Source organism: Amblyomma mixtum, chromosome 9 (genome assembly GCF_055824585.1).
Source record: "Amblyomma mixtum isolate Tamu chromosome 9, ASM5582458v1, whole genome shotgun sequence".
Classification (NCBI taxonomy): Eukaryota; Metazoa; Arthropoda; class Arachnida; order Ixodida; family Ixodidae; genus Amblyomma; species Amblyomma mixtum.
In genome coordinates, this window is record NC_143020.1 from 8788486 (window position 1) to 8811199 (window position 22714).

At 53.1% G+C, this 22714-nt stretch overlaps 2 protein-coding genes across 2 annotated transcripts in view; one reads left to right on the top strand and one right to left on the bottom strand.

Moving 5' to 3' along the window:
- LOC149328233 (uncharacterized) overlaps positions 1-22237 on the bottom strand; it is a 230728-nt gene extending 208491 nt beyond the window's left edge. Inside the window, exons 1-3 of the mRNA XM_089558943.1 lie at positions 22189-22237; positions 21887-22080; positions 20513-21647 (exon numbers count right to left, since the gene is read on the bottom strand). Coding sequence (XP_089415069.1) covers positions 20513-21647; positions 21887-22080; positions 22189-22237 — 1378 coding nt within the window. The remainder of the gene's footprint in view (positions 1-20512; positions 21648-21886; positions 22081-22188) is intronic.
- On the top strand, positions 13195-15006 carry LOC149328240 (uncharacterized). The gene is made up of 3 exons (XM_089559706.1): positions 13195-13319; positions 14024-14107; positions 14307-15006. Exons 1-3 carry the CDS (start codon positions 13268-13270, stop codon positions 14984-14986), a joined length of 816 nt encoding a protein of 271 aa, XP_089415832.1. The 5' UTR covers positions 13195-13267; the 3' UTR covers positions 14987-15006.
- Positions 22238-22714: the final 477 nt, after the last annotated feature.

A 22714-nucleotide genomic window follows, 5' to 3' on the forward strand; every position in this document is an offset into this window, starting at 1 on the left:
TGCAAATTCTAGTTTGGACCTGACTAATGACTTGTAAGCTAATAACTTGACATGATGGGGAGCATGATGAAGATGGCCCTTTAGGAAACCTAATGTCTTGTTTGCTGACGATATTATTATGTTTGCTGACGATCAATATTATATTAGTAACATGCAGGCTCCAAGAAAGATCGCTAGAGATAGTTATGCCTAGATACTTGTATGATTGAACTAGTTGTACGGGAACTTCAGATATTACGTAAGAGAAGGTTAAAGGATTACGGCGACGGCTAATGGACAAAAGATTACACTTACGTGGGTTAAGTTCCATTAGCCATTTATTACACCACTCCTGAACGGCATTAAGATCATTTTGAAGAGAAGATTGGTCAGCGGTGGTAAGAATAGCACGATAAAGTACACAGTCGTCAGCGAACATGCGTATGTTAGATGTTACATTTGAAGGCAGATCATTAATGTATATAAGAAACAGTAGTGGGCCAAGCACAGATCCCTGTGGGACGCCCGACGTTACTGGGAGTGAGTTAGAGTTCTTATTGTTAACGGAGACAAACTGCGAACGATTAGTCAAAAATTCTTCGATCCACTTCAAAATATGGGGGTGCAAATTTAATCGAGAAAGTTTTATCAGCAGGCGTTTATGGGGTACTTTATCAAATGCTTTGGCGAAATCTAGAAAAATGATATCAATCTGTAGATTAGAATCAAGGTTAGCATGCAGGTCATGAATTAATGTGGCAAGCTGGGTCTCGCAGGAGTAACCCCGGCGAAATCCGTGCTGAGCAGAATGGAAGAAGTTATTCGAATCAAGGAATGCCATGATGTGGGTATAGATGACGTGTTCCAAGATTTTGCAGGGAATACTAGTTAGAGAGATGGGGCGGTAATTAAGCGGCGAGTTCTTGTTACCTGATTTGTAGACTGGAACGACCTTCCCTTTTTTCCAGTCTATGGGCAGTTGACCTGTGAAGAGTGACTGAGCGAATAACAAGCACAACTGAGATGAACATATATCTTTGGTATTAATCAGTATTTTACCGTTGATATTGTCAATTCCAGCAGAGGATGATATTTTAATGTTTTCTATTAGTGACAAAATTCCTGCAGAAGAAAATATAAGAGGAGGCATAGTATCTTGAATAATTGGGGGGTTTGGAGGAAATGTCGGCTCTGTTTCATTAGTAAACACGGATGAAAAGGCTGTGTTGAACATGTTGGCGCATTCAGTTTCAGAGACATTTGCACCCGAAGCATCAGTGAGGGAAACAGTGCGTGTGTGCTGGGGGTTAATGACTTGCCAGAACCTACGGGGGTTAGTTGACAACATTTTAGGCAGATCGGAGTTAAAAAAGGTGCGTTTGGCTTCACGAATACTTGATAAATAAGTTTTTTCGGCTGCATAATATTTGTTCCAAGCATTCTGACTAGGAAGCGACTTGGCTGATCGGAAAAGACGCTTCTTTTTATTTTCGAGACGTTTGAGTGTGTTTGTGAATCATGGGTTTTGAGGGTTATTTCGTATATTTATGTTTGGAATAAACCTGTCGACCAAATCTTCGATTTTTCTCTTAAACAAGGACCAGTTATCATGGATGGATCTTTGATGAAAGCTGGATTGAAATACTGGTAAAAATGCGCGAAGTTCATTATTTATTGCTGTGTAGTTTCCTTTATCGTACAGTCGGATAGTTCGTTTAGAAGTTACGATGTTGTTGCGCTAGTCGCGTGATTCTTTTGCGGGCAACCAGGAAAGAATACTAGATGCAGCGAGGTGTTTTCTGTTGGGTATTTGTGTCATAATAAAGTATGTTTGTCTTCCTTCTTAGTCTATACTTCAGTTTTCAACGAGATAAGTGCAGGCTACAGCCAACGATACGAGAAGGGTGATTTTTGGTGGCGTTTACACGCATGCCGTTGCCCTTGCTTTAAAGGTGATTAGGTTTGTGGGGTGTAAAGCCCCAAAGCAACTGAGGCTATGAGGGACGCCGTAGTCAAGGGCTGGGTAAATTTCGACAACCTGGGGTTCTTTGACATGCACTGACGCTGCACAGCACACGGGGATCTATAATTTCGCCTCCATCGAAATTCGCCCGCCGCGGCCGGGATCGAACCCGCGTCTTTCGGGTCAGCAGCCGAGCGCCATAACCACTGAGCCACCGCGGCGGCTCACCTTGCAACAGACTTCCCTGAAATCGAAAGAAGCTCTGTTACAAGACGCTCCGGTGGATGGCGCCAGCTGTACCGGCAACGCACCCTCCGCTACGTTCGCTGTCGGAGCAGCAGCCAGCCACCCTCGCAGGCGATGCGCCGAGCGCATTGGCCCGACGGCCGCCGTCCTCCTCACCATCTTATAGGCACCCTAGGGGCAGACGGCTCGGATTCCGCGGCGTCCCCACTTTAACATCTACGCAGCACACACAGCCGTGTATTCCACCTAATCAGACCTATGTAGCCCATACTGTAATAAACGTTCAATAATCCCCATCTAATAGAAGTCCTCCGTTAAGTGAGTCATCCTAGATTAGACAGGCACGAAACAGGTCTTCGAGGACTAGTCTATAGTTTTGTTCATCGCGGGTGAAATATATTTCATATCAATTTGTCTAAAGAATTGTTCCTGGAAAGAAGAGTAAATTTTGTTGCCGCGCACCACTTGACAAGCCGATCTGAAGCATGTACCGGAGTGGAGCACACTTGAGCGCGCATTTCTGCTGCTGGCGCGATGTCGACAAATCTGGGGCCTGTCCTGCTGTATGGAAAGTGTCAGCTGCCGGAGATTTGCAAGACGCCTCACCATCCATTCCTATTCAACTCTATACATCATCCCCGCTGGTTGAAGCTCATGGATCGGACTTCAAAACAAAATGTAGGAAACATGCCGAATGAAGCATCCATCGTTTCTTTCTTTTTTTTTTAGAAATTCGTAGGCAAACTGTGGTGTATTGTTTAGCCCTCTGGATGAAGTTTATTTATTTATTTCGGAATACTGTCAATCCCATCTTGGGATTTTTACAGGAGAGGGCAAAACATACAAATACAGGTTCAATGCTATTTTTTTTAAGAGTAGAAAAGTTGCAAGTATGGCTTTGTTGTAAAGGTATGGTCTGAAATCACTGCGCTCTGTAGCTGGCAAGATACTGCGTATCTCAGCGTCACTTCATCGGCATGCATATTGTCGCGACTTGACAGAACCCCAAGGAGGGCTTAAAGATAAAAACGGTTGGCTGGTCAACCAAAAGAGTCCTGCGTTTCAGCTTCTTTCTCTTCCAGCCTCGCGCTCGTGGACCCAGTCGTCATCTTTGGAGTCTTCTTCTATGCGGCATTTGCCCCCCCCTCCTGCGTGTTCGCCAAATGCAGCCGGTACAGCCAGCGATGACAGCGCCGCCCACCGGCAGGTAGCAGCCACATTAAGGCTGGTTATAAATATTCATTTAGAACCACGGCTTGACATCGCTGCTATGGCGCAGTGGATTAGGGGCTCGTGTTGCGTATGGAAGGTCGGCCGTTCGACTCCGCTCTCTGTACTGTAGTTTTATTGTTTCTTTAATTTCATTTTTTTTCCATTTTTTTCCCTTTTAGGTAGCAAATCGTGATGCTTAGTGGCATATAACGCCGTTTAAGAGGATTTATTATCCCTTTTAGGTAAGGCGTTGTGACACTCTTCAGTCACCGTGATCAATTCACCGTGGTTTCAAGCCTTGTGGCTGTACAGGCTGCAGTTGGCGAATACGCCCCCCTCCTCAGGAAGCATCGTCCCAGTGTCCACAAAAGGCAGTTGGAGGTCAAGGTCAGTCCGAGTGGTACGGCTTCATACGTACAACATGGACGACGTCTACTTACTGCTGACGTCGCTTGGATGTCGATACCCCGGCTGGCACCACCTCATACGTTACGTCGGTTAAACGTCTCAGAACAAGGTAAGGTCCGAAGCATCGCTGTAATAGGTGTTTCGAAATTCCATGGTGGCGAATAGGCGTCCTGATCCGCACTTTGTTGCCAGGTTCATACAACATGTCTGTGGCGAATATTGTAGCGTCGTGCATCATACTCCTGCTGAGTTCTGATCCGCACACGCGCTAGTTTGCGAGCTTCTTCAGCTCGCTGTGCGAATTCCTCGGCGTCCTGATCCAGATCGTCGCCTTAGGCATTCGGGAGCAACATAGAATCCAGCATAGTTGTCACTGGTCACCTATGAAGGAGCTGAAAGCCGTCAAGCGAGTTGTGTCTTGTGCCGTATTGTAAGCGAATGTGACGTATGGATGAATTTCGTCCCAATTCTTGTGATCCACGTCGACGTACGTACAAAACATGTCTACGATGGTCTTACTGAGGCGCTCTGTCATTCCATTGGTTTGAGGGTGATAGGCCGTCGTTTTAGGATGACTGGTACCGCTGAGGCGGAGAACGGTCTCCAAAAGCTCGGCCATAAATGCAGTTCCTCTGGTTACAATGAATGCCGGAGCGCCACGCCTGAGGACAATGCTCTCAACGAAGAATCGACCTGCTTCGGCGGCGGTACCTCCGGGCAGAGCCTTTGTCTCCGCGTAGCGAATTAGATAATCAGTGGCGACGAGTGTCCATTTATTACTGGCAGTAGACATCGGAAACGGTCCCAGGGGGTCCATGCCAATTTGCTTGAAAGGTGTCTTTGGCACTTGAAGAGGGTGGAGTAGGCCGGCTGGTTTTCCAGGGGCTGATTTACGGCGTTGGCAGTGTACGCACCTCCGTAGATAGTGCTTCACTGTCGCCGGCAGTTTCGGCCAGTAGTATCCGCTCTGCACTCTAGCCAACATGCGGGTGTAGCCTAGGTGGTCGGCGGTTGCTCGTCGTGGAGCGCTTGCAAGAATTCAGTGCGTAGAGATGTTGGGATGACGAGTAGACGACTGTTTCCCCCAGGACTCAAGTTCTTGTGAATTACGTCGTTGCGAATAAATAATGAAGAAAGGCTACGTGCGAAAATCTTAGGCACAACCGTAGTTCGCTTCTCCAAGAAATCAATATGAGGGAACAATTCCCGGTCCTCTCGCTGCTGTCGGAAAGAGTTGTGTCATCTATGGCTCCTAAAAAGTCGCTGTTTTCATCAACCATGATGCAAGGTTCGACCGGTGATCGCGAAAGGCAGTCAGCTTCTGTATGCTTCTTTCCAGATTTGTAAATAACCTTCGCGTCGAACTCTTGTAACCGTAGGCTCCAACGCGCGAGTCTCCCTGAAGGGTCCTTTAAGTTCGTCAGCCATCAGACAGAGTGATGTCGCTAACGACCTGAAAGGGGCGAGCGTACAAGTAAGGGCGGAACTTCATAACCGCCCATACCACTGCAAGGCGCTCTTTTTCTGTTGCCGAGTAGTTCGCTTCTACCTTAGACAGAGTCCTTCTGGCATAAGCAATCACTTTTTACACACCATCCTGGCGCTGTACCAACACAGCTCCTAAACCCACATTGATCGCATCGGTACGAAGCAGGGTAGGGGCGTCGTTGTCAAAGTGCGCCAGGACAGGTGGCATCTGTAGACGTCTCCGGAGCTCATCAAAAGCTTGGTGCCCTTCTTCACGCCAGAGTTGTCTCGTATCAGTGAAGTTAATGGCCAGCCAATCGTGAGAAGCCAGCAATAAATCGACGGTAATAGGCGCAAAGCCCCAGGAAGCGCCGCAACGTCTTTTTGTCCGTAGGTGTTGGGAACCTGGCGACTGCGGAGGGCTTTTCGGGATCAGGCCGGACACCTTCTTGGCTAACGACGTGCCCCAAGAATTGCAGCTCCTCGTAATCGAGGTGGCACTTCTCGGGTTTTAGTGTGAGGCCCTAAGATCGTATGGCCCGATACACAGCTAGCAAACGGTGTAGATGCTCCTCGATGGTGGCCGAAAACACGATCACGTCGTCAAGATACGCCAGGTATGTTTGCCAAGTAAGTCCGGAGAGGACAGTGTACATCAGGCTCTGAAATGTTGCTGGTGCCGTGCATAAACCGAAGGGAAGAACTCATACAATCCGTCGGGAGTGACGAATGCTATCTTCTCCCGATCGTCCTCATCTACTTCAGTTTGCCAATATCCACTTTTCAAATCCATTGATGAGAATGTAACGTGCATGTTGTAGCCGATGAAGGGAATCATCGATGCGAGAGAGAGGGCACACATCCTTTTGGTCACTTGGTTGAGCTTGCGGCAGTCAATGGAAAATCGTAAGCTGCCGTCTTTTTTTTTAACAAGTACCACGAGGGAAGCCCAGGGACTCTGTGACGGCTGGATAACGTCGTCTCTAAGCATTTCGACCATCTTGCGCTGAATGGCTTCGCGTTCTTTCGGAGCCATACGGTCAGGATATCGTCGAATCGGGCGAATCGCGTTATCCGTGATAATTCGATGTTTGGTCAAAAGCGTTTGGCCGATCGGCGATTATGAAGCAAAACAGTCTAGAAATTGATCAATGAGATCCAAAAGGCGTTCCCGTTCTGAAGACGAGAAATTTGGGCTCACATCGACGATGATTGCTGGCGCCTTGCTCACTGATCCTTCCTGTTGCAGCACAAAACAGACCTGCGCACTTGGGAGGCTGTCGGATAAGGCCACAGTAGTTCCTTTCGGAATTTTCGGACGCTCGCCGCTGAAGTTTCACAGCAGCACATCGGTGTGCCCATTGGCCAAGTTGACTAGCCCTCGAGCTATGGAGACACTTCGGCTGAGTAGCCGGGTGACTGCCTGTTCGGCGACGCCATCACCGGTATGCGCCACGTCACACTTCACTTCAACAAGAGAGCATGATCGCGGACGTAATGTTTGGTTGGTTTATTGGTTTATTGGGGTTTAACGTCCCGAAGCAACTCGGGGTATGAGGGACGCCGTAGTGGAGGGCTCCGGAAATTTTTACCACCTGGGGTTCTTTAACATGCACTGACATCGCACAGTACACGGGCCTCTGGAATTTCGCCTCCTTCGAAATTCCGCCGCCGCGGCCGGGATCGAACCCGCATCTTTCGGGCCAGCAGTCGAGCGCCGTAACCACTCAGCCACCGCGGCGGGGTACGCGGACGTAGTGTGGCTACGCTTAAGGGCATAAGTGGTGCTTCCGCATAACCAAGGTCTCCATTATTTTTGGCGAAGGCAACGACATTGTCCTGAAACTTGATTACAGCTCCATGAAGGCGCAGAAAGTCCATGCCCAAAATGAGGTCTTTGAAGCAGCCAGAGAGAATAACGAAGCTGCCAACGAGCACTGAGTTTCCTCTTCCTACCCGGGCAGTGGACATCCGAGTCGGTGCCAGTAGCTGACCTAGAGCACTTCTTATTACTGGCTCAGTCCATTCGGTTTTTACTTTGCGCAGCGTGTCAAACAGTTTTTGGCTAATAATTGATAATTCCACCCCGGTATCAACCAGAGCGTGTACCTCCAGCCCGTAAATGCAAAGGCGAGGTCAGCGCTAACAACGTCATCTGGGTTGCTCATCTCTTTCGACATTTGCGGCGGAAGTGCGACAAGGTCGCCGCTGTCAGTTTCGTCTTCGGAGCTGCTCATCTGGTGCGGCGTTTTCGCAGGTAATGTAGGCGGTTTTTTTTGGCCGTAGTGCGGCAATGTCAATGTCAACAGCGGCGTCAGAGTCACGGGTTGCGGTCGACAGTTGCGGAGGTAGTGAGGGCTTTGAAGCTCTCCGACTAGTTGCAGCCTCCCCTCGCGCGGTTGCGGCTGTTAGTTTCCCCGGCGGGGGCACGGGGCCCGCCGTCCGCTAATTTCAGCATCGCTACGACGCGTCGGCGAAGCGGCGGATGCCCAGTGAGTCGGCTTTCTGATGAGCGGAGGGTCCTCGATTTGGGCGGAGCCAGCGTCGGAATGGCGGCGAGTAGAAGCAGGCGGAAAGGCCCGCCCCTCTTGGCGGTAGCGGCAGTACCGATACACATGGCCTGGTTGTCCGCAGTAGAAGCAGAGTGGTCTGCTGTCATAAGAGCGTCAAATGCCAGTTCGGCGCGGTTGAGAGCGCCTGGAAGGTGCCGACTGAGGCCCATGGAAGAATCGCGTCTGCTGACGGCTCGGTGAGCTCGGTGGGGCGTGGTCTGGCGGCGGGCGGCGAAGGACTGCCGCACAGCTCGCGGGCTGCGGCTCGTATTAAGGTGCAGGAATGACGGCCGTGTTGCTGTCGGGTTGTGGCGCGTGGTATGGTTCGCGTTGTCAACCGGGTGATACTCATGATATGGTGCAGACGGTGACAGGGCGTACCGAAGTTCTCTCTCCACAGCTGCTGCGACGGCATCTCGTGACTGAACGTTCGGAGCATTCATTCACTAAGCTCTGCGCGTCACAGCCCCGCCTAAGCTCGCTTGCCGACCACTTCCCTGGCTGACCTCACACACGTCCGCACGCACCGATTGCTCCAGGCCAACTCCTCGGCAGGCGATTTTCCCGTCGCCGCGTTCTCGCGGCAAAAAGAAAAATCTCTTCAGGCGCCGCGGACAAGCGAGACGAAGATATTGAAAGAGCAGAAAAAATTGGCAGAGGCTCAGCTTGGTTAAGCCCGGAAATTGCGAAAACAACTTCATCCGTTTCTTCAGCCCGCATCCGCCGTGTCTACCGCCGCTCTGCGTAGACGGCTGTTGTTTTTGCACCTGAGAGAAGGATGAATAGCTCGCTGCTGTCTCTTACGCGCATTGCGACGAGCTTCCCTAGCGGTGGGCGGCATCGTCGCGAAGCAATGTTAAGCCGCTGGTGGTTGGCACAGCTACTGCTTACTAGCGACGTGAGTTGAGCCTAATCTCTTCGGCGTAACGCCACAATTGCGCTCCTAGCGGAGAGCGCAGGAGTTAGCCGCCGGTGAAGGCACCGCCGCTTCCTCCGACGGCGCGAGATGGTCGCCCAGCTCTTCGGCGTTACGTCACGCATGACGTCACACGGGGTTCATGGCATAGCCGCGTCACGGCAAAGGCTTGAAAGTGCAAGCAGTATCGCTTTCGCAATAAAAACACAAAGAAACCGTAAAGGAACGCGAGACAAAACCCCGGTCCTAACGAGGAGTAAATGCGAAGGGTGCCGTGGCATTCAACCCGAAGCACCCCGTCCCCCATAGCGGCCGGCACTGTTGGGCCGCGTGTGGCCACTTCGGACCGCGTGACGTTGTACAAGTGCCCCTTACCAGGCGATGATGCGGAGTGGGGCCGGAATGCTATTGTACGACCTTTCACTCCCACCGTCCACGCAATGGGTAGACATCGTCTCCGCCGCGCCCCGGTGTGTTGCGGAAGAACAGCGGCCCCTGGCCTACCTCTTCCGCGAAAGTCAGACGAAGGTCAGGGCAGGCACGGGCTTTCACATAGAGAGCACACCCTACTGTCAGAAATCGCTGAACCGAGCTTTCCGGCGAAAGGCGCATTCCATTGGCAGAACAGGAGCACTCAAAAGTAGCTGCCTTCCAGTGGGCGAACAGGAGAGAGAGAGAGAGAGAGAGAGAGAAACTTTATTTACACAGGAATTCGGGGCACGCCCCAGGGTCCCGCACGACCACACTGCACTCAAGTGTTTATGTTCGTGAGGTCCATAACACTGGTGGTGGTGGTGAAAACTTTTAATTTCTGAAATAGAGTTTGGGAGCCACAGAGTGGCCACGCTACATGGTCGGCGTCCCTAGTCCGGGACACCGCATGACAATGCCCCGTCTCTAGCCCGTTTCACCAGAGCCCTTTGGGACTCAAGCGAGGAGCAGTTGAGAAGGGCAGTCTCCCATGCCTCTCTGGAAGGGGTAGGGGAAGGGGGGAGGTGGGGATTTTGAGTACATGCCCACACCATGTGGAAGATATCACAGGTCTCCCCAGTGTGGGCATCGCCCATCCGTGTTAGGATCGTAATGCTTTAAGATTGCAGGACAGAGTAGAGTACCTGTCTGCAGGCGCCTTAAAGTTCGCTCCTCCGTCTTACTCAGCCCCTTTGCAGGGGCCGGGAAAAGGCGGTGGATGTCGCTATAATGCGTTATAATTTCCTTGAATCGCAGCAGCGGCTGGTTAGTCTCCGAGCCAGAAGAGCTGGGATGAGGAGCCCGGTGAGTAAGCGCTCGGGCAGCCGCGTCAGCGGCCTCATTACCTCGTAAGCCCTGGTGGCCAGGAGCCCAAATGATTCTTTTGGTTGTTGGAACACTGGCAGCACGGCCGGTGGCGATGGTCTGCACGGCCGGGTCCTCCGAGCGCAGCAGGGTCTCCCAGTCCTCCCAGGTCTTGAGGTTCTCTAGGTCCCGCGGGGGAGGGTCCGCCGGGCAGAGGGAAAAGATCTGGAGGGAAGAAGCGAAGGGTTCTGGGCATAGGGCACATGCAGGAGTGGGAAAGGATGGATGATAGTGGGCTAGGTTAAGGGGTGAGGGGAGAGAGTGTGTCTGTAGTCTGCGCCAGAGTGTTGCATGTTTGTTATCTAGGGAGGGGTGGGGCGGGGGGTAGAGCTGGCGTGAGGCTCTGTATGCCTGGGTCAGCTCACTGAATGTGTGCATGCGCTCCTTCGTGAATCCCCGATCCGAGGCCGCCTGAGCCCGGTTTAAAGAACCTCGGGCTAAAAGGTTGGCAGCCTCGTTTCCGGGATTCCCGGAGTGCGCAGGCACCCATATCAGCTCCACACGGCGGGGCAGGGGTGCATCGGGCGAGTCCAGTATGCCAAAAGCAGGGACATGAACTCGGCCGCGAGCAAAATTTAGAATCGCCGTTTTGGAGTCACTTAATATATACCGGGCTTCCGTGCGAGTGATAGCTAGTGCAATGGCGGCTCCCTCTGCAGCCTCTGGGGACGTGTCTGGTGGGCGAGGTAGTGTGAGGAGGGCGGATAAAGAGGAGTCCACCACAGCTGCTGTCGCTTCAGCACCCGTGCAGACAGCGTCCATTCATAGGGCGTCCGGCTCGGGGCCGTACGCTCGATGGAGTGCCTTCGCACGGGCTCTGTGGCGCATATTCCTCGGGAGCGGCCTAATGAGAAGCTCCTGGTGAAGGGGTTTTACAGAAGCAATATGATCCAATGGCAGGAAAGGTTCATAAAAGAAGTTTATTTGGACCCTCGATAAAAAAAGACACATCCGTCCCTGTGCAAAAACAAAAGGCTCGAAGAGAAGTTTATTGGACTGGTTATTCATACAAAGTGACCATAGTCCCTCACAAAGACAAAAACAACAAGGCAGCGACTAGTGTCGCTCGGTACAAACAAGCTATGAAACAAGAACACGACGGCGACTGCTGTCGCCGTTCACACAAAATCATTCACAGCACAGAATGTTCAAAGGGTCCATAATGTCCAGGCATCGCGGGGTGAAGCACGCTCACTAAATACGATGAACGCGCACCGACACCGTGCACCACACACTCAATACGGCAGGAGCCGCACCGTCACGCGGCCCCCGCTGGCGGCGATGAAGCGGGTGCTCCACCGCCGCAGGAACTCGTCTTCTGGGAGGGTCACATGATCAAAACACGGCTGTTGAAACAGGCGCGCCCGAACCCTCTGCAGCATGGGGAACATGGCGCGTAGAGGCCGGCCCTGCAAGGAAGCGACGCCTCTCTGGCGCCACAAAACAAAGGCCCCGACACACTGCAAGAGCCGCACAAATGCGTCGCGCGGCCTGGTGTGCGAGTCGAGGCTAACAAAAAACATGCGCGACATCAGTCTCCAAAAAGTGCGCGCTACGACGCACTCAAAAAGCGCGTGTTCGAGGGTCTCTGTCGCACCGCACTGGGGACACCGAGAAGAAGGAGCGATGCCCCACGCGGCGATGCGGACCCCCGTTGGGAGGACTCTCCAGCCTCGCAGCCAGCCGAAGTCGCAGACGTCTGGTGGTACCCAGTGCGACGTCAAGTCTCGCCACCGCTGTTAAGGTGTAGCCTCCTGGATGGCAACGAGCTCGCAAACGCGAGAGGCCTGCGTCCTGCAAAGGGGCTGAGTAAGACGGAGGAGCGAACTTTAAGGCGCCTGCAGACAGGTACTCTACTCTGTCCTGCAATCTTAAAGCATTACGATCCTAACACGGATGGGCGATGCCCACACTGTGGGGAGACCTGTGATATCTTCCACATGGTGTGGGCATGTACTCAAAATCCCCACCTCCCCCCTTCCCCTACCCCTTCCAGAGAGGCATGGGAGACTGCCCTTCTCAACTGCTCCTCGCTTGAGTCCCAAAGGGCTCTGGTGAAACGGGCTAGAGACGGGGCATTGTCATGCGGTGTCCCGGACTAGGGACGCCGACCATGTAACGTGGCCACTCTGTGGCTCCCAAACTCTATTTAAGAAATTAAAAGTTTTCACCACCACCACCTGCCGTCCGACAGACATACCGGAAGAACGCCGGCTGCCGTTCGGCTGAAGGACCTACGAGTTCACCAAAAAAGAGGCGCCGCGAAGTCCCGAGAAGGTAGGCGGGGAGCCCTTTTCCCGGGTAGTCGGTGGCGTCGACCAGGTCGCGGACGCCTCGAACAGCAAGCACGCTGCACATTGTGCGCAGGTTGCGCAGGCTGAACCCGCCCATGCGCGTGGGAAGACAGAGGAGCGCGCGAGCGACGGTCTCCGTTTTTCCCGCCCAGAAAATACCCGTGTTACACGGGCGCTTTCAACGGCAGTTCAGTTAACCCTCAGTTGAGTATTTCAACTGTCGTTGATTTCAACTGGATTCGCTTGCTGTTACACGAGCACTTCGCGTTCAGTTCAGTTAGCTCACTAACCACGTGACGTCGCCTCTAGAGCGAAATGAAAGTAAAGAAAAACAGCGTATACATCTTTTTGTGTGTACTAAATGATCGTCTTGTACATATTCTTTCCTATAGCGACAAATTTTGTGCCTTTTTTTTGCTTTTGGGCAAAAATTTGCGTGACGATGTCGGTTCGTAGCCAAGACTATCCGATGTGGGTCGGTTCGCTGGTCGTCGTCGTTTTTTTTGTGTGTTTTCTCAATTCGACTGCTCGACGCACGCGCTATGTCAACCTGTGTTTAATGCGTCTCCAGTTTTATTTGGAGTGTTTTCTTATGGTACCTTCGGCTGGTCGCTCCGGTTCTCTCGTTCAGAGCGACTGGAGCGAGAGCAGCTCCCAATCAGAGGCGGGGTGGAAGACGCACCAGCCGAACGCGTAAGCGCTCTTCCGAGCAGTGAGAGGGACGGAAATAGCTGCAGAGGGCTACTTCCGCCAATATCAGACCACAGCGCCGCCCGACCCCGCAACCATGCCCGCGACGTTCCGAAAGGGCTACCAGGATAGTGCCGTCTGTCTGCTAGGTGCAGGCAAAAGTAGGCGAAAAAAAGTATCTGTACCGTCCCGACAGCTTCCCAATATGGACACCCCGACGACCGCTGCGCAGCATCTGCTCTTCTGCCTTTATGACGGTAAGTTTGCAATACGAAGAACGCGCGCAGTGTGTTATGGCTTTCGACTCACGTGCTGTTGACGCAGGCTTTTTCCCGCGCTCAGCCATTGTGTCGCTTGGTGTTCTGTGTGCGTCCCAGGCCACTTTCGAAAGCACATATTGAGGCAGTTTAGCATGCAAGTGACTGAGCGAATTCTACAAGTGACGCGACGTAGCGAAAAATTACCGACTTGTGTTGGAACCTCGTCGCGGTGGCCGCTCGAAATGTGTTTGCGCCGCGGCACCAGATATTGCGAGCGTTGTCGCTTTGCTTATCAAAACATTTATTTGTTAGGTGCACTTACAAATGACCCACCTGTGTTTTGCGGGCAAGCATGTAGCGGTGTGCATATGCGAAACCCCACGATCAGTAGTGAAATCGTCAGCAATTGTAAAAATCCAAAATGTTAGGCGATCCCTCACGAAATTCACTACCGGGGTCATAATACACTTTGAGACGGTTATGTCAGCTCATCAGTTAAATTATGTGCATGGGGCTGAGGACTTGGATTATTTTCTTCTTGACAGCTGTTGGAGTTAACGCACTTCTGATAGTGTGAAGATTTTTTTTGTTGTTGGCTTCTGTGGCAGACTCTCCGGGCATAAATAAATTGCCTTGCCTGCCTGTCATCCATGTGTGAGGAAGTAAATTAAAATGTTTTTCCAATTTTTGTTCCTGAACAGAAAGCCAAGGAAGTGAAAACGAAGTACATCTGCAAACAGTGCCTGAAGATGGGCAGTCCAGCAGCAGCATCACTTCACCTAATGGTATGTATATATACTCCCAGGTGGAAATCTCACCTCTTCGCTTTGAAATCACTTACCTTCTTGCAAAGCCTTGCACGTCTAACATTTATCAAGCAGTAGCATTAGTACATGTGGATTTTGCACTTGTACCAGAGCAAGCAAGCTCCAAGCTTCAAGTGGTATGAATGTGCTAAATTTTTCTCTTTATATCCTGTGACAGGTACGTGGACTACAGGTGAAACTAGGCTGCTTCTCGACCATTATGCGCGATACACACCACAAGTTGGCCCTCAACGGAGATTCCGCAGCAAGAAGATTATGTACGAACAGATCGCACAAGACATTAAAAGAGTGCTTGGAATCGCTCGCACAGGAGTGCAGTGTGAAACCAGATTCAAGACGCTGGCGAAACGAAAGCGCAACGAGGACAAGAATAATGCAACCTCCGGCCATTCTCGCTGCGCAGTGTCATATGAAGGGGAATTTGCAGCAATCAGGGCAATCGATGATAGCATCGAGCCAGAGATTTTGCGAGGTGTAAGAAAAGTTTCGTATAAGAAGACCATACCAAATACTGCTAGTGCAGTGCCTTCAAGTGTAGACAGTTCTGATGGCTGCAGCCAGGAAAGTGTTAATATATCGTCTGATGACCATGCAGCAGATTCTGGTTCCTGTCAAGGGACAGAAAATAAAAGGTGCCGCCCAGACAGAAAGACGCGCCCAAGCACATCTAGGATGCAAGAGATGGCATTTTTTTTTGAAGAAATGAGAAAGGTTAACAATGAAAAAGAAGGTCGGCGTGAAGCAAGAGAGCAGAGAAAAGTCGAAAGGCACCAGGCACTACTCAAAGCTCATGCTGAGCAAATGGCACTGATGAGGGAGATTTTTAACTCCAAATAAACAATTGTTCATGATTGAAAGATCCTATTTATTCAAGAATATTATCAAGCAGCACTTTAGACAAAGTTCCTTCGTTTGTACCTGTTGAAAATCACAACATGTGTTCTTAAAAGAGCAATAAAAGTTCGAGAAAAGCAATCATTTGTCCTCAACATCATTGCAGCTTCAAAAGAGCTGTACCAAAGCTTCCCTTTTCAGTTCTCCAAGCCTCCGAAGGGCACTATCACGAGCAGTTGGTTGTGTCGGTTGGTGCGTTGCCAAGTCTCCTTGCTTATGCCTGCAATGCCCTTCGTCTGTATCGTCATCACTCAGCAGGTCACCAACATCACAGTCGCCGGCATCCAGACAAATGTTATGAAGGACACAGCAGCTGAGGATGAGCTGGGTAATCTTGTCCACAGTATGAAACTCCACAAACCGAAGCTGCCGAAATCGTTGTTTTAACATGCCGAATGCATTCTCAATTTTCACTCGTGTTGCAGCATGGCGGTAGTTGTATGAAATCTTTGCCCGAGTCATGGTGCCATAATTCCTGAAAGGTGTGATCATATACTCCCTTATTGGATACGCTGCGTCTCCTAAGATGTGGTACTTGTTATTTTCGCATACCACTGGTAATTCTTCGTGCACTGTAGACAGCCTGAGAACCCTGGCATCATGTATCTTGCTAGGTGTTCCCGTGAAAACGTCTTGAAATCTGCATCTTGAGTCGCAAATTCCTTGCATCGTCAGTGACACCTGGTCATGTCTGTTAACATAGGTAGACTTAACCTTGTTGTCCGGACATCGCATACACACATAGGTGCCATCAATGCAGCCAAGCACATTGGGGAAGCCAGCAATCTGAAATGTATTAGTTGCATTAGAAGCATAACATGACATTTCCTTATAGCATTATATGCATGTTACTTCCATGCTTCGATTCTTCTGTACTGTATAAATGCTAAGACTTTGACATCAAACCTAATAAGCAACTACGTCGGCTACCTGCCCACAACTGTTAGGCAGACTTTTAAAAAGATAATCCCTAGAAAGCTTGTAACATCATTCATGCAAGAGCTTACCTTCTCGAATTCTTGAGCCACAGCTTCTTTGTCGCTTGCAAAGTAAATGATTTCTGGGGCAATGTCACATAAAAATTCCATGACTCTTGTGATCACCACTTGCACTGTTGAATCGGCCATGTTGAAGAGGGTGGCTACTTGCCGCATTGATGCCTTGTTGCCAGCGTACCTGGAAATTATCATTGCATAAGAATGGCCTACATTCATAGAGCATCAATGTAGATATACATGTGTGGAGATGTGCTTTGCCTTGTCCCTGCAGAGCACTTCGATGTTCCTGGCTGCGCTCTAAGTGCCCCGGAAGCACTTTATAAAGTACGATATAAGAGACCAATAAATATATATAAGGAAACCCTCATCTTTTCCACCGCAGCCTGGCAGAAAAGCTACACAAGTTTTGAACAGGTGTGGTTGACGTGCCGATTTATGAGTTGTAACAATCGCCTGCCTGATGTAGCAACGGTGGTAGCGGTAGTAAAAACTCTTTAGTTCCTTCAATAATCGCATATTTGTCAGGCAACCAATTACGTTTCAAGATTAGGCGTCAGGATTGCGTTTATATCGGTGCAAAGGAGTGGTTGTATAAAGGGACGCTTCTTTTCTCTTTATTTCTTTGCCATCTTTATTATTTCCCAGCCATACCCTTGACTATAATACAGTTCGTGAGTAGACATCAATCATGGAGGTGAAATCCAGAAAGGATACGGACAAGTACTTTTTTTATCGCTTTAAAGAGCAGTCATGCAGCTGGTCTATTTGGCATGTACAGTACAAAACAACACGAGAAACGCACCCCAAGAACATATCTTTTCCCGATTCAATACATAGAATAAACAAAAGACTGCTCACCAAAGAAAGGAGAGAATGTGCTCTTCTGCAGTTTTCACCGGGGAGCCACCGTGAGTTGCGTCCGAGGGGTAAAACCTAGAGCCCTCGAATCTCTTGATTAGCCCATGGCATGCCTTCATAGGGAGACGAAAATTCCTGCGAAACTGGTTTAGAACAGGCATATATAGACAGCCGCTGTCACAATGTTCACTCAACTTTTTCTTACCTCTTCCTCGGAGTAAAGCCGCACTACTGTCTCCACGTAGTTTGTGACCTTCGGTATTTTTTGCGGAACACTGAACAGTTTGGCGAACATCACCTCGTAAGCTTCACAGTCGTCGGAGCTAGAGGAGTCACTGCTCTCTCCTAATTCCAGAAGAAGCTTTGACGGTGCTCCAAATTTCGCAATATGCTTCCGCTTTGCCATGACAAAAATCGCGTAAGATAAGGGCCAAGCTACGGAAAGAAACGGAACTATTCGCGCCTTCGCCCCTTCGCATTTGCCGATGCAGAATCGCCGGTGGCCGTCGAAATAGGGCGAGGGCCTGTCACGTGATCAGAACTCGGCGGGAGCGTCCAGTTGCTCCGAGAGAAAAGCCAGAGCGTCTCGAGCTGCTCTGAGTGAGAGGAGAGCACTGCGCAAGAACCAGGCGAATGTGATCAGAGCGCCAGCTCTCGACCAGCCGAATGCGTGTTCGCCTCTCAGAGCACTACAGAGCGCTCTCAATGCACCAGTCGAAGATACCATTAGTTTGCCGCAATACACTGAGCCAAGACAATCCACGACGGTAATTTTTTTTTATCCGTTGGACGCCATCTTGTCAGTTGGCCGTTCAACTGGGACCCCCGATCTCAGTCGAACTCAACTGCCGTTGAGATTTGAACGGCAGTTAGCGCTGCCGTGTAACACTGCTAACTGCCGTTCAGTTCAACTGACGGTCAACTGAACTGCCGTTGAAAACACCCGTGTAACAGGGGTAAAAAACTACCACAGAGAGTGGCCAAGCGGCGCGTAAAGGTGCGCGGCGGACAGGCGACGCGAGCTATATAATAGAGCGGCGCGCACACCGATGACCTGATGATAAACGCGCGTTCCGACAGCGACAGGCGGAAACGCGCTGCTACTGTCAGGCGTCGCTCAGCGGTCGGTCTCAACTCGGTCCACGAGTCGCGGGCTACCTCCCCCGAGGAGAGGAACACGACTCCTAGCACCTTACAAGCCGGGACCCACTGCACCTCGCCCAGCAGGTCCGACGCGAAGGCCCCGAAAAGCAGAGCCTTGCTCTTGCCCCTGTTGAGGAGGGCGCCGGACAGCTCGCTGTAACTGGAAAAAAGCCGTACAAACGCTACGAAGCTGTCCGCGTCCCTCAGAAACAAGGACACGTCGTCAGCGTACGCTGACACCTTCACCTGGCCCTGGCCAGGCAAAGGGAAACCGCGAATCGATGGAGACTCTGCTACGCGACGCAAGAGCGGGTCTAAACATAACACGAAGAGCATAGGTGACAGGGGACAACCCTGGCGAATACCGCGCTCTATCCCGAAACGTGCGGTCAACGCCCCGTTGAAGAGCAAGCAAGCTGTAAGATCGGAGTACAGCCGCTCCAACCGCTCTACGAACTCCGGCGGAAAGCCGAAAGCCCCGAGAACTCCAAAAAGGTATCGGTGCTCGACCCGATTGAAGGCTTTAGCCTGATCGAGGGAGACAAAACAACCCGGAATTCCTGTTCTCGAGGTGAACGTGAACAAGTCACGCGTTAGTGCGAGAGACGAGAACAGCGAGCGTCCAGGCACGCTGCAGGTCTGCGCAGGGCTTACGAGCACCGATAAAACCTTACTCAACCTTTTAGCCAGAAGTGACGCCACGATCTTGTAGTCTGCGTTTAGCAGAGTGATCGGGCGCCACGCCTGCGGGTCAGATCGACACCCTCCGGGCTTCAGGATGAGCACTACGCGGCTCTCACGAAAAGTCTCCGGCCTCTCGCCGTCCCTGACGAAGGCGTTCACCACCCGGAGGAGGTGATCCTCCGGGCGGTGTAAAACCTAGCATAAAAGCTGATGGGAATGCCGTCAGGGCCTGGAGCTGAGGCGGCGTTCATGCCCTTAACGGTGGCGAAGAGCTCTTCCGCGCCTACGGGAGCGCTCAGCTGCGCGCCGAGATCGCTCGGGACCTGCGGTAGCGTAGCGCAGAAGGAGGGAGTCCGTGAAAGAGGCGTGGTCCCGCCTTTCGGCCGCGGAAGCAAACAGCTGCGAAAAGTGACGCGTAAATGCGTCAGAGTTGTCAGCCGCGCTGCTGCTCCTGGTACCGTCCGGCAAAACTACCTCCTCCACGCGGGCCTGTCGCTCCTCGTCAAGGCTACCTGCTCGTACTCGGCGTAATACGGTCGGATCGGAAACCGGTCGGCCCTGTACGAGCGCCCTACTTGCTGTCCGCGATGACTGACGCAGGAGTGTGTGGTAGCGCGCCTTCAAGATGTTCAAGTAATCGCGCATGGCGAAAGTAAGCGGCGCGCCGCGCTGCACGGCGCGTATACGAGCGAGGGTGATGTTAATTTCGCCCGTTATTCGCCTACGGCGTCGGCGCCCTTCGGTGATAAGGAGCGCCCGCCATGCCGCTTTTCGCTCGTCCCAGGTAATGCGCGTCGCGTCGCGTCCACCCGGGTTTCTCAGCGCATGTTCAAGGGCTATCACGCTCGACCAATCTGTCAGCAGACATGGGTCCATACGCCACGCTCCCAAACGTGGGGCGCGCTCGCCCATGTCCAGTACTGCTGACAGTGGTCGATGGTCGCTAATTCGCGGTGTACCCGGGGGGAACGCGAGCACATTGCAGGCCACCAATAAACACTCGAGCTCTCGAGGGAACAAGAACTTGTCAATTCTGCTCGCTGAGCTGCCCCGCTCCAAAGTTCCACCAAAACAGCCATCGTGAAGCTTAACCGACGCGTCGGTCAAACCAAACTGAATACAAATATCCCGCAGAGACCGGGCCCCGGCGTAGGATCGCCCCTGGCCTCGACCGCGAACGTCTCGTACGGAATCCAGAACACATTGAAAATCGCCAACGAGAAAGCAAGGGTAACAATCTAACATAAAAGAATCTAGCGAATCAAAGAAGCTAGAAGAGTCGGAGTGGCGGGCTGAAGCGTAAACCACCAACGCTCTGACGTGCATTCCACCCAGGAAGAAGTCGACCGCGAGGGTGCGACCGTCCACGCCGTAGGTGCAATGCGCGCCAGAGCGAAGGGAACTATTGACAAAAACGACGCCAACACCGCACGAAACAGAACGGGTTAACGAAAAAAAAGCTTCAACACAAAAACGAGACTTAAAATCAGTGACCTCGCGTGGGCAGCGTAAATTACACTTGCAAAAATAGGATGTCGACGCCCTGTGCGCGGGCGAAGTGCATCACCTCTCTCTGCTTGTCCGGCGATCGAAATCCCTGATCATTCAGGGAGAGGAGATGCACTAACGCCATGATAGTGAGACAGGGTGCCGACGTAGTGGTGACACGTCTAAGTAGCCCCGCCATGAGCGGAGCTGGGTGCGGACTTTTTTGCGTGGGGCGGGGCAGCGCCATCTAAATTATCATCAGAGCTATCCTGCCTGGCGTGCTTCCCCGCGAGCTTACCCGTGTCCATATCCTCAACGGGGGGCGCGCGCAGGTCAAGTGGCTGGCTCATCGACACTGAAGCGAGCGGTGTTCCGGATGCCGACTCCGACGCGTCGGGGGCGTGCGAGGCGGCCAGGCTGGTGGTTCGTCGCCCGTCCTCCTCCCCGGGCGGCGGTCGACGAGACGTACGACGGGGCAGGCTCTGGTCGGTCGACGTAGTGAGGGCCGCGCGCTGCTCACAGGTGAGGTCCCCCGTGAGGCGCAGCACAGAGCCGCTGTCGATGGGCCCACCCTCCTCGGTCGAGGAGGTGGAGGGCTCGGAGTCCCGGCTCACCTCGTCAGCCGAACCGAAAGGTGCGAGCGACTCGGGAGAGAACGCCCCCGTTGTGTCGGAGACGGTCGGGGACGAGGGCGAGCCGAATGCGAAGAGCTCCAGGGAGCCCTCCGCCTGCGCGCCGGCAGCCGAGGTGGTCGGGCAGCCTGCAGCAGGCACTGCGGCTGGGTCCTCCTGAGGGGTCTCGGCCAGATGGTGTTCGGCCTGGACCTCCTTGGGGGTCTCGACCGGGGTGGTCTCCACCCGGTCCACCTGGGGGCCGTCAGCAGGGCGGTGCGCAGCTGGTGGGCTGCTGCTGGTCGTCGGCAGCTCCCTTGGGCAGCTCGGGCCGGGAGGTCGCTGGTTTCCTGGCGCCAGCCGCGTCTGCGTAGGAACGCGGCCGCAGGCAATCGGCTGCTGCGTGGGGGCCGCCGCATCGCCGGCACGCCGCTTGGCATCCGGCCGTACCGTGGCCAAACGCCTCGCAGCGCGAGCACCGCGGCGTGCGGCACGTCGCGCCAACGTGGCCCTCCTGCCCGCAGCGCGAGCACACTTTCCGCACGCCACGATAATCACACATGGCGCGGTGGCCCAGCACCGAGATGAAGTTTGGCACGGGCTTGCGCATTTCCATGCGCACGAGGCGCTGGCCGTTGCCGACGTGCCGCCGGCCCTTGAGAACTGGGTGGCGCACCTCGAGCACTTTCCCGTAGGGGCTGAGTGCCGAGGCGAGCGAGGCGTCACCCACGAAGAGCGGCAGCCGGAAGACGGTGATGTTGACCACGGCTGGACCCACGCAGGCGACCGGGACAGGGGTGCCGTTGATGTGAAAGGCCCCCTCTGCAATCAGCTTCTGAGCCGCCGCAGCCGAGGCTACGGCGACGCAAAACTTGAAACCCCCTTGGTGCTGGAGGGACTCCAGCCCCTTGGGGCCAACGACGGCCTCGATGCCGTCGACAATGTCGTCGGCCGAAGCCTCGGTTTTCACCTCGAAGGTGAAGCAGTGCGCCTTCGGGGCAGGCGCTCGAAAAGTCGGTTCTCCGGGGGGGACCGGTAGACGCCATGCTGGTGCCGGGTACGGGACCGGGTTCGGTAGGCGGGACGCTGGTGGGGGGTGGGGGGCCGCGGACAGCACCTTCACCAGGCTCCTGGGACGGGCAGCCGGCCGTTAGCCGGGCGCCCGGGCGGCGGTCCTCCAGGGGGGCGACGCCTCCTGCTGGGGGCGGGCTGGCGGCGTCCAGGGGTCCGCTTCGCTTCAGGCTGGGTTCTGCGGCTTAAAAACAAAAGGAACGTTTGGAGACACCGAGAAAGGTCGAGAACAGTTGGAGCTGCTCCCGCAAGAAAGGCTTTGGTTTATTGGTGTTTAACGCCCCAAAGCGACTCAGGCTATGGGGGTCGCCGTAGCGAAGGTCTCCGGAGATTTCGACCATTTGGGCTTCTTTAACCTGCAATAACATCGCACACTACACGGGCCTCAAGATCTAATTTCGCCTCCATCGAAATTCAGCCGCCGTGGCCGGGATCGCACCCGCGTCTTTCGGGCCAGCAGCCAAGCGCCGCAACCACTGATGGAAGTCACGTGACGCAAACTCGCATATCCTCTCTCTTTTTAGAGCGCAGCTCTTTGGCGCCCGTTCCTGCGTTTCGCGGCGTCTCCGTTGTCCCCCCTACTCCCTAAGCCGCTCCGAAGCCGGGACGCGCTCCTGGAGCTACCTCCCGCACGCCCAAGCCTAAACATATAGCCGCCGCCGTTCGCCACTGCATGTACTATCGCGCTCAATATGAGTTGCAACGCGCGGTCATCGACCGGGGCTCGTTCCGTGGTGTGCCTCCTCCAAACAGTCGCTCGGAATTCTGGGAGAAACTTTTTCCTGAGCGGGGGTGCTGTTGTTTCCTGGAACAGCAGT

Bases quoted from the DNA above. Each gene is read 5' to 3' on its own strand.
- LOC149328240 (XM_089559706.1), top strand. From the start codon at position 13,268: ATGGACACCCCGACGACCGCTGCGCAGCATCTGCTCTTCTGCCTTTAT. The intron at 13,320-14,023 runs GTAAGTTTGCAA...GTTCCTGAACAG, and splicing joins GCTCTTCTGCCTTTATGACG to AAAGCCAAGGAAGTGAAAAC. The intron at 14,108-14,306 runs GTATGTATATAT...ATCCTGTGACAG, and splicing joins CAGCATCACTTCACCTAATG to GTACGTGGACTACAGGTGAA.